The sequence below is a fragment of the Gymnogyps californianus genome, chromosome 15, assembly GCF_018139145.2.
Source record: "Gymnogyps californianus isolate 813 chromosome 15, ASM1813914v2, whole genome shotgun sequence".
NCBI classification, from domain to species: Eukaryota; Metazoa; Chordata; class Aves; order Accipitriformes; family Cathartidae; genus Gymnogyps; species Gymnogyps californianus.
Genome location: NC_059485.1, coordinates 8,514,360 through 8,526,191, shown reverse-complemented (window position 1 = coordinate 8,526,191; position 11,832 = coordinate 8,514,360). Strand labels below are relative to the sequence as shown.

Sequence of the window (11,832 nt, the reverse complement as noted above, 5' to 3'; positions counted from 1 at the left end):
ACATCTCTCTTTTCTAATGACTGAATTGTTTGTTCATAAAAAGACATTTCTTCACCATCCCCAGAGATGGATGCTTTTGTGAAGGACATTTTTAATATGGCAGACGTAGCCTAGAAATACCGGGTAGAGTACGTTGGAGCTTTCTCAACATGCATTTCTACAAATTATTCCTCCATACTTTTAGTCCTCCCTATTGAGAAAGCTAGAAAATACCACCAAGAAGATACCTTTTGCTTCCCCTCTGCTTTTTAAAGCCTCACAGTTATCTGAAACCTCAAGTCAACATAGGCTTTCCTTTTAATTCTTTCTGCAGGAAAGCATGTGGTTTTTACTTTCTTGTTCTCTTAACTGGCTAATGTAAAAAGAGCAGTTTGAAACTGCAACAGTCTCATGCAGAAACTACTTCTTAAGCAAAAGCATGACTGCTTTTCACTTGGAAGTCAGTGAGAGATTTTATCCTCACCTACCTCACAGCTATATCTGAGCTCCTAGTCTTTGACGAAGATCTGAGTGTTTTGAGAACTTCAAGCTTAATCCAGAAGGCCTATTGTAAACAGAACTCCCACTGATTTCAAAAGATGTTCCATATATGAAGGTCTGATAAGATCAAGGTCTTGGAGGGATTAACACTTAGTTCAAGAATTCACATGTTTCAGTTTAGCAGTCAGAAAAACAGACACAAGCTACAGTATATGATTCATTTTTATTGGATATTTTTAAGGGAAGTGTCTGCTAAAGTAGAGTTTAGAACATAGTAAATGGTCCACACAATGAAAAAAATCATTAATCAGTGTCTCATTATGTTGCTAAGGCAATGAACAAATAACAGACGCTGTCAAGATAAATAAGGGACTCCTGATTTTCAGGGTTTGGAGTGTCTCGTGCAGATTCATCCCAATTCTATCTTGTTTGGTCCTTTTGAACCTCTAAGACTGCACCATTTCCTGGAATTCTGCAAAAGATAGGAGAATATTTACAGTAGAAATATTAAAATGAAAGAATTAGGAGTAAAAGATTAGTGGCCTCTCAAGAGATTTAGAATAGGAATTAACAGAAAACAATTACCTGATAGATGACCAGAGGAGAAGAAACATGTATAGAAGAGATACATTACCTAAACTTCCTCTTCCAAACAACAGATGGAAAGGCAGTGTTTTGCTGATGTTTATAAGGAATAATAAAATGTTCAGGGTAGTTTTAGCCTTCTCTCTGCATAATACCGACTGTAGGCAAAAATAATGGAATGGAATGGAATGGAAACTACTTCTTTGAGTAAGAAGTAGTTAAGAGCTGAAGTAAAATAATTAAAAGTGAGTCCATGTGTCCTATTAGCTGTTTGTAATGCTTCAGCAGTTGAGGCGTGTTGATTTAGAGCACTGTCTAAAGCCGAAAACATTGTGCAGTTCCATGTGGTATGATACTGAAGTATTGTGTTATACAATAAGATACTGTTATTTGGAAGATCTTTTAAATGTTTGGCTTCTGTGAGTTAAAGTATCCGATCAGTCCCATCCCTGAACAACTGTATTAGTATATAGATTGCTTCAAAAATCATGTGTGTTTATTCTGGTACATTTCCTAAGGAACTGGATTTAATTCCTTCCAAAGAAAGAAACAGAAGAGTTCTGTCCTCCTAGCGCAGTGAGCTAGGGAATCTGCACACCAGCACATTCCCTGCGTGCTGTTCCCTAAGCCCCTTTCATGCTCGTCTAGGCAGCTTGCTTCTCTCATGGGGTGAGTTGCCATTGGCTGCAAGCCTTTTGTGTGAGTGTGTGCTTCCTGTTCAAAATGGGACATAGAAATATGGAATTATGAGATCAGGAGGTTTCTGCACTGAGCAGCCATTAAATCACACCGGCATTTCCACAGGGTGAGTGTAGTATGCTGCATCCTAAAACGGCTGCTCCTTCCTATCTGGTCCTTAACGTGCCACTGAAGATAAATAGCGTCCATCCCCATGCACAGAGCCTGTTGTGGGATCTCATGTCAGGATAGTGACACTTGATCATTCTGTTCTCCTTATTGTGCAAAACGAATATTGAACTACGTGCTGCTAGCTCTTGCATATTGTGAATGATTTCACTGACTAGTGGAATTTCTGTTGGGAAATAACTGCTGTAAATGAACCAATGTATGTGCTCTCCACTCTCCTGTGTAGAGCTGGTTCTTTTGTCCTTGATTTTACATTTGTATATTACAAGCGATGCTAGTGCTGCCTTACATGAGAGTAAGTGGGAGGAGAAATAAGGGACAGTTCCTTTCACAACAACTGGAAATTTGTGAGTGGCAATGAGAAAGTTCCTTAGGGCAGCCTAGGTGGGTTTTTTTTGACTTGCTCATGCAAAAGGAGTTGCAGAGATGAACCTGTAAGATCAGGGACCGTTTCTGCCCTTAAACAGGTTGCTACTGCAAGGGTTTCAGTAAAATCGCTGGAGGTACATTAATGTACCATCAACATAAAAGAGAATCACACATCATTGCAACACATCCTGAGGACCCTTATTCGGTATATAAATAAGTTAATACCTTCAGCCCCAATTTTACCATCCCCATCGTGATCTGCAGCTGCCAAGAAGGTCTTCGTTTCTGAGGTGGTTAACACTCTGGCTCCACACTCAAACCTCTGAAGGAAATACCTAGGAAGAAAACAACTTTGATTATGATTTTCACAGAATATTATTCTTTTATGCTGGCTGTATAACCAAATTGATAGCTATCTATAAATAAATTATTTACCACAGTAGCCAAGTCCTCCAAACACTGCTTTGTTTGACTAGCTAAGTCTTAGTCATATACATTTCTGCTTTGTAAGTCCAGCCCTGATAAAAATGATTCTGCCCACTACCAAAATCCAGCCCCAGGGAGTTATTTTTTTCTATACTGAGCATTAAAGGCAGGTATTTACTAATTTGTTTTTCTCTGTAGGGATTATCTACTTAAATATACCTTTCACAATCTGCTGAAGGTTTTATCAACATTTAGCATAACTTGTGCTCACATTTACAGAACAGTTCTGGAAGGAAAAAAGTGCTGATTTTTGGATAGCCTCTAAATAGTTAACAAAATCCTTACTTGAGCTCATCTTCCTCAATAAAGCCACTTTGATCATTGTCGAGAATCCGGAAGATGTCCTTGAGCTGGCTGCTACTCTTTTTAGACATCCCACTGATCTGAAAGAATTTTTTGGGACTAAAGGAATCTGGAGCTGAAAATAAATTAATAAATAAATTAACCCCAGACTACTGTGTTCACTGTTCCTAAACGGTCTGAGGATGCTACTTTGTTACATTTTCATTGTTCTAAACATGAACGATAGATAAAGCCTGTCAAAGAATGAATTTTGCCATACTGCACCATACCCTCCTAAACATCAGAAAAAGTCACATGGGGTTAAGTTACAAACTGACAATATAAACCAGTCATGAACAAATATACTGTGACAGCTAAGTAAAGAGATTGCAGAAATCTGTTTACAGTATGCGCTTGTTCAGTATTCCTTTGGGACTGAATTAAACTTGCCATGTGTTACACAAAATAATAGATTTTTAGAGTTTTAATTGTTTTCTCACCTTGGCAGTCCCGCAGAGCAGCAGCAATATCAGAAGGGCTTAGAATGTCTGTAAGGCTCATTTTAAACCTGTGCAAAATAGTATATTGCAAACAGATTTGTGAAATGCAAATGCATCTTACAAAATTGGTTTTTCTGTGTTTCGAAGAATACTATATGGCTAACAAGACTTCTAAGTGTAGATGTATCTACTTGATCAAACCGACATTGCTGCTATTCCTAAACAAATTAGAAGATTTAATACATTACTTCCTTAAAAATAGCAGTGCTGAAATAATACTTTTTAATGAGATGGATTACGTAAATGATGTTGTGAGTTGATGATCGATTTTTTATCATTTACCTGCATCTTATTTAAGTACAGCACTTTTTAAAACTCTATGTAACCGTTAATCTAATAATTAGTCTTACTGGAATGCATGGCATCTGGCAATATAAATAACAGTATATGTAATGGAAAAAATAAAGCCAAGAAGGTTTGCTTCTGTTTTCTCCCCCAACAGCTCTGAAGAATAAAAAGAAAACTGATACTTATCTATGTAAGGTCCATCCATAGGTAATTCCAGCAATTAAAATAAAAATCTTAGAACAATGGTTATTGTACTTACTACTGGTGCAGCTCTGCACAGTAATTTCATTTAATTAATCTCAAGTCAGCTGCTCACCTTTATAGTTTTCTCAGCTAGGTAAAGGAAAAATAGCTGAGGAGATACCAGGCAAAATAGTAATGTTGGCTCTGGCTTGCCACTCTGGTTTATAAAGGATTCAAAAGGTGACAATAACCACTACTTAGGTTACTGTTTCATGGATCAAATGTTTGATTTGAGACCTAGCTCAAATTTCTTCCTTAACTAATTAAACTTTTCTTTCTATTTATATCCTAAGATAATATGGACAAGAAGAACAGTTTTGTTAATAAATTCACTTGTGCTTAATTAAGTACAACTCCGTCATCAAAACATAGACTTTCAATCTCCAAGTATGCTAAAGGTTTTCAGTTAACCTCTGGACCTTAAAGTCACTCATCGGAAGATGACTCCAGCAGTCAAATCCTTATGAAAAGAAACTAGTTTGGTTTCCCTAAGTCTGTTGATCCTTTGGAACGAATAAAGGAAGTTGGAGATGAAAGATCAGAGGTGACAATGTGTCATTCTGACAAAGATAACTTGTCACTAGGATAGAGGAAAGCATGCTATAATTTGGGGTGATCTTTCTACAGTAAGCTTCCTTTCATATTTCCTGACCATTTCCTAAATTACAGTGCTGTCCCTAATCAGGGGGAGAACAGAAACCAATGCCTTCAGTGACAGCAAAACTCTGAACCTAGGTAAAGCTGAATAAACTAATCTTCTTGTCTGTATTCCTTGGAATATTATGTATAATCAGATGGCCTACTTAATAATCTATTTTGAATATTTTAAATTACATTAAATCAATAATAAACTTACTTGAAGTTGTAGGCATCAGACTTTGTTAGTGTGGAGACAGATAGATTTATATACATTTTACAACACACACTCTCATAATCTGTTTCCTTAATATGAAATTAAAATTGTAGGTATAAATAAGTGGGGGGTTATTATATATTTCAAAAGCATTAATTTTGGGAAAAAAAAATTAAGAAAATTGGGAACAGCAGATATGAAGTTTTTCTTCTCAGACAAAAATCTATTTCCATCTTTAAGGGGGTTTCTGTGGACAAAATTTGAGGATGAAGACCAATAAAAAACACATGTATTTTGGTTAGAGTTTATTGTATAACAGTCTATTATGCTATCTAAAGTAATGTTCTCCTAATACATGAGCATTGTTTTATTTTTTAACAAATGGAAATATCATGGTATGCTGAACAACTAGTATTTTTTATAGTAGCAAAAGTTATGAATTGGGCTGTGGAGTAAAGTAGTAATATATCTAAGCCTTGGTGTAAGTTAATGGACTACAGTGGGTTTACTCCTGTGGTTTAGTGACAGTGAGAAAAGTATCAAGCATAGCAATTGTTCCATAGTACCTGTTTGTCTGAATTTGGATAGAGAAATACAAGGTATAATTAACATGAAAAAGCAGACATCATTTAATGATACTTTTACCTTTTTTGCTATCTCTTTTGTATGCAGAAGAAGGTGGCATAAATCACAAATAATCAGAATTGCCTTTAATCCCAAATATCAGCTGTCTAGAAATGAAAGAACGTTCTCTTCTATCTCTTTCAGTAGGAAAGCTGTTTATAGTAATCTGGAAGAACACTTTCCTATTAAACCTAAGAACCGTGGGCTGTTGTAAATTATTATTGTGTGATTAAAACAAATTGAACAGTGCTGATCTGTCCAAGTTGAAGATCTATCTCAGGTCTTTTGGTGTTCTTTCTGTTTAACTTCTTCGTTCAGTACTATATATTCATGCTTTCTGTCTGAGATTTGCATGATATTATGATCTATCAGACAGTGCCAGTGGGAATGAAGCGCATACTGTGCTTTCTACAGAAGCATCCTGAAATAGCTTTCATCCTTGTAGGTACCTTCTTGCACTCTGTTGTGGATTTTCTCCTTTATGATCATCTCAAGTTGATATGAGTTTTAACAGAAGGCTTTTTTACTGATTCCTCGTGACATTTTTACTGCCAAGACGTTTCTAGAGAAAAGGTTTTTTTTAGATCTCTGCAATAGTGCCATAGATGTTACTTTATAGTAGGCTTCCTTTATTTCTGCTTGCTCCTACACACTGCTCATTGAACTGCTTGCTTTGTTTAAATTTGTGACTTGCCATACAACATTATTAAAAGCTAATGAGAATGAGGAAATGGAAATGAAGTAGAGGAAAACAACGAGATCAAGGCGAGCATATAATACTCAAGCTCAAAATATATCTGCAACTAATTCAGGCATTGTATTAAAATATAAGTACCAAATGCTCGAAGAATGGCATCTGGTTACCTCATACACTCTGCCACGGCACACAGGGTGCTGAACTGTTTTTACGTATGTTCAACAGTAGTAAAGTAGCCAGAATTAGTATTATATTAAAATATGAGCTCAAATAAAAGTGAGCTAATTGCTACAATAACTTCACTATAATTGCTTACGAAGGGATCTTTTAATGTTTGAAATTCAACACTGACAACAAAAGTGATGCTAATTCTAGCTGGAAGATGGTTTACAAAAGCCTAAAAGAGCTGAATTTCAGAATCAAGTTGATGTCACTGTATATTGATACAGGTGGGAATCTAGGGTTACTGGTTTTTATTTATTTATTAATGACACTTCATCTGAAGTACAGGTTTCCCTCCACTACAATTAGAATGAAATAATCAGGGATGAGTGTATTATATAAAGGGATGTTTTAATTAGATAATCTATTTTATAGCTAAATTACCTGTCTGTTTTCCTTACTTCAGGGGTATGTGTTAGCTTAAGTGATTGTAATCACTTTAGGGGTTCAAAAACTGAGATCAATAAAAGAAATTTTCTAAAAGATATTATGCAAGCAATGTAATGCTGTAAAGAAAATACCTAATAATTCAACCAGAACAACCGCTGCTAGGTAATGGGCAGTTAACAATAGTGCAAAATCTGTACAGAATCTGAGTATTGCACAGTTTCCAGGAATGTTTAGCACTTGTTCCTATGAAATTCAAGAAAAATTATTCTTTTGTTTGTTTGGTTGGGTTTGTTTTTTTGGTCTGCTAGGGACATCTGAAAGTGCTATTGAGTTGTTCATCTGAAGATTTATGTATTTGTATAACTTTACTTCTGTTGTTTTCCCTTGAGGTGTCTTTATGCACAGTATATACAGGAATATTAAAGCCATTTTTTTTTGGTTTCAGACTTCCAGAATTAAACTTGAAGGTGTAGTTCTGAGAAATACAGAACATTCATATTGGTAGGTTCTTGCTAGGAATCTAAACGTATAAAACAACTGTTTTCAAATCAAGTACCATTCACTTCTCTAATAAGAAGATGAAAGTAGTGTTTTGGTAAATCTTTGACAGGTTGTGGATTAGTCTTGTAATCTTTGTGTTCTGTTTGGTATAAAGTAAAGAGTTAATTAGCAGTGGCAATCAACCAAAGACATGACTTCAAGCAGATGCAAAAGAAACATCAGCAGTTGTCTCAGGTGAGATCAGAGGAGAGGTGTTAACCTGAGACCAACTACAATAGTGTAAAGAGATGCTGTAGCAGCTGTTCTAAAACCCACACAACTCCATCTTTCAGCCCTGGTTGTGTTAGGGCTAGAACAATTGTATCATGATCCTGGATAACAGATTCTGCCTTTGTAATGAGTTTGGAACTAACCAAAATAGATACTCAGTAACCTAAGTGGTTGATCATTAATGTTGATGTCTCAGTGGTGATGGCAGAGAATCTTAGTCTGAATATAGCTATAATCATTGAAAAGAGCCTTTACAACAAAATGAGTTATGTCCTGCCACTTCAAGTTGTCTCTTAAGGCACATGCTTTAATCATATAGAAATAATTACAGAATCCGATTTGAATGGTTACTTGGGCCATAGTCTTTTACCATATTTAACAGAGAAGTTTAAGAACATGGTTTAGTATTTGACTTTTTTGGTACTGTGCATTATTACAATGAAGGATGAAATCCAGGGCTTGGAAGCCTTAGTGACAAAGCTTTCTTTCCCCGCAGCAAATAGAGGATATTACCCAGAGCACTGAGCAGAGATCTGGACTGTAGAATCCAAGATACAAGATATATTCTGCAGCACTGTGGGTCTGGAGCTAAACAAAGACAGGTACTTCTCTCACGTTAGGAGAAGTGTCTTGTGTACTTTCCCCAGTTTAAATTATGTCCTTATCATTCTGTGTAAATGAAATTGATTTCTGTTTGAAAATGATAGCAGAATAGACTAACGTAACTGATTAATAGTGTAACTAATTCATAGAGATTGGTCTGATCAGGATATTTTTTCACTTAAAAGGCTGCTAGCATTTGATATGCTATGTGTTTGTCTTTAAATGCACTTGCAAGTGCTTCTGTGGCTCAGTAACACAATTTTCTGTCTCTGACCCTAAATGTGATTGTCTAAGATGTTTCTGTCTGCTGTCAGCATTATAGGCAGTGTCAGACGGAGTGATCTTTAGAAGTCTAAATTGTTGAGGTTTTCTGTGTGTTTGAAGAATAACTGTGCCCTAAGGTTGGAGGCTGTGAAATAATCTGGATGCTGCCTTTTGTGACATGTAAAAGATCTGTACAGGGATACTATACTGTTACCAAAGGCTTTTTGCACATGGCTGTATTTCACTATGACCCACAGCGTAGAAGCCATGGTAAAATAAAGCAATAGCACTGAAGTGGTCCCAACTATTTCTATGTTCACTGCCTGTCCTCATTGATGTCAGTGGGATTTCTGCCATTAATTTCAGCAGGAGGAGGATGTATAACCTTTAGTGAGATGTAAAGTAAAAATACCCTATAATTAGACTTAACCTTATGATAAGTAATCATCAAAAGTCACTTGTTTAACAGAAATGACCTTCCAAATAAAGGAGAAGCGGGTGTCTAAATTCAGACAAGCGCTTAAAACACATGCATAAAACATGTGACAAAATACCGTTGGCAAAAGGCAACCACATATTTAGGGACTCTGGTAGAAAGCATTGGGTAGAAACATTTGCAGAATACAGGCCATGCTCTCAGACCTCCAAATTTATGATTCCAGAAGAGTGTTCTTAACTTTAACGGAGCTGTGTGGGAATGTATGTTTATGATCATGCAGCAGTCTTTCCAGCTGTGGCCTTACAGGCACAATTTGAAGAGCTTTCTTAAAGCACATGATAAGCAGTTACAGAAATTTCACAGTACCTGAGAGCCTGTGTGAGTGAGAGGCAGAGAGGAAAAGAAAGAAAGAAAGTGTATTCTTGTAGACAGAAAACAGCATTTTCTCCACCAATCTGCTGAGTGGTAATACTGAAAGAAGGAAAGGTCTAAAAACATGTCTAGTCACAAGCTCTTCTTAACTTTCTGAAGTCATCACTGAAGCTGATATCAGACTTACCTTGTCATTAATTTTTTACTGTTCTTAATGGAATGGTAAGTGGTGAAATTGTCTTAGATTTGTAGACCTAGCAGGCTAATCAGTGTGGAAGTAAGTGTGGTTAAATAAAGGAGCTGCCTGCTAACTCAAAAGTTGTCAGAGCTGTCTGTGCCTTTCTCTCTCATTTAGCCATTAATATTGGTACAATGCTTGAAGATCTTCAGGTGACCCATATTACATGGTGAAAACATAAAACGTAATATCAGCTGAGATACATAGCATTTTCTGACCATAGTGAGAGCTTTTAGCCCTGCAATCAGACTGCAGTTACTAATTCCTCAGAATTTCCTTTGTTTATTGCTCTCTTGAGATGACATTGAAATCATAAATGTGAAGTTGTTTGATGGATAATTCTTTTTTCACTGTTAAGGAAAATTCTACAATATTAGGGCCTGATTCATTCATTAGAGTTAATGGAAATATACTTTTGGCTAATGTATAAGGCATGAACACATTATTGAGTATTCATTAAAGTCCTGTAGATTGCTTTCATTTTGTGTAATATGATGATTTCCCCAGCATTGTTTTGATGTTTCCTTCCTTCTCCATAATGTCTTACCATAAATGTGTTATGCATCAGAACCACTATAGCATTAGCAGATAATTTTGAAATGAAGATTTTTGATCTGCAAATACTGAAACACCTTCTTAAATAGCTCCAACAAATACAGTACAAGACAGTCATCATACAGGTTTTTGCAAGATTAATGCCCAAGAACAGACTTTCCAAGAGTTCCAAATTTTTCGAAAAGAGTACATAGGAGTAACATGTTGGAAGCGTAATGTTGTTTGGATGTCTGTTTATTTTTATCACATATGTAAGCCTAAAAAACCCCATACACCGTAGTGTCTAGTTAGGTACTGTTAGCAATTAGTTCATTTTTGTAACCTAATTTGATTGCTGTGTGTGTTTGTATTATGACAAAATCGCGATGACATCACACTCTTTTCAACCAGAACCCTAACTTGGTCAGTGCACAAGCTGGATGAACTTTAGTTAACGAGCAACTGTTCAGAATTTTGCATTCTCCTCATTCCTTATTTCCGGCTTGCTATTTCAATCTGTCTGTAAAGAAAAAAAGATTAATTTCTTAGCAATTTTTTTATGGTGCTCTTCATTTTATTATACTTTCCTCACAAACATTTATGCATTTATTTTTACAGCCCTGTGAGAGGTGGGCATTATGTTATCCTCAGTTTTGAGATGGAGAAAAGCAACAGAACACTGATTATTGGGCAACATGCCCCAATTTGCCATTATGGAGCAGCAGGGACTTGATTTTTCAAAGTGCTTTTCACCTAGTTGTATCCAAAACACAGCTCCCTTTGCCTTCAGTTGCATTTGTGAGGGCTGTAAAAACACATCTTCTCTAATTAGACTTCCATGCAAAATAAACAACTTACAATTGTGATAACAATTAATACTCTTTACACTGGTCTTGCACAAACTCATTTTAGCATAAATTGTGTTGATATGATTAAAGGGTACTGAATCTCTGTTCTGGCTCTCTGTGTGCAGACCTTCAAGTCTCATACTGACAGAGAGGGGAACTCTGGGCTCCTGACTCCTACCCCTGTGCAGGTAGACCCATGTCTTGCTCCTTTGTACCTCTGTGCCATGGTGTGCAACTTGCCAAGTACAGCTGGTATGCTGGATATTTAGTGCCATATGGATGGCACTAAAGGGCATTCAGTGTGGAAAGTGGACCCAACAAAAGGTATTTATTCCCCGACTGCAAACTAGCACCACAGACCTTTCCTGAGACCTCCATCCTGCTCCCAAGATCTGAGGCATAGGGTCCCCTCCCTGTGTTCAGAGATTATTTAATCTGGCAAAACCGAGTCATCAACCGAAGTGGGCAGGTGGGATACTGTAAGTGTTCTGACTTGAATTAATTCAAGCAGATAGAATACTGTTTTAACTTCTGGTAAGTGGAACAATGGTGCCATCAGGTGGGCAGGAACGTGGGTGATTTCTTGGAGAATTTTGAATGTATTGCTATTTCAATAATCTAGATCCATCTTGGATCCAGTTGATCTTATATTAAAACTGACAGCTTAATTAGTGCTAGGTCCTGCCATTTAATTAGTATATGAAACATATTCAGTTGCATAAAGAATGACATAAAAACGTATGGAGTATTAAATATACGTCTTGATTAAATACCACTGCTACCAGTTACTATAACCAGGTTTTACACCTGGACATTT

At 36.5% G+C, this 11,832-nt stretch overlaps 1 protein-coding gene across 1 annotated transcript; it reads right to left on the bottom strand.

The window, feature by feature from the left end:
- Window positions 1–926: 926 nt before the first annotated feature.
- LOC127022425 (parvalbumin, thymic CPV3) lies at window positions 927–3,630 on the bottom strand. Its single transcript, XM_050906017.1, has 4 exons — window positions 3,570–3,630; window positions 3,073–3,205; window positions 2,527–2,636; window positions 927–952 (listed from the first exon to the last, which is right to left on the bottom strand). Exons 1-4 carry the CDS (start codon window positions 3,628–3,630, stop codon window positions 927–929), a joined length of 330 nt encoding a protein of 109 aa, XP_050761974.1.
- Between the last annotated feature and the right edge of the window lie 8,202 nt (window positions 3,631–11,832).

Bases quoted from the DNA above. Each gene is read 5' to 3' on its own strand.
- LOC127022425 (XM_050906017.1), bottom strand. From the start codon at position 3,630: ATGAGCCTTACAGACATTCTAAGCCCTTCTGATATTGCTGCTGCTCTG. The intron at 3,206-3,569 runs GTGAGAAAACAA...ATTTATTTTCAG, and splicing joins TGCTCTGCGGGACTGCCAAG to CTCCAGATTCCTTTAGTCCC. The intron at 2,637-3,072 runs GTAAGGATTTTG...TTTTCTTCCTAG, and splicing joins ATTGAGGAAGATGAGCTCAA to GTATTTCCTTCAGAGGTTTG.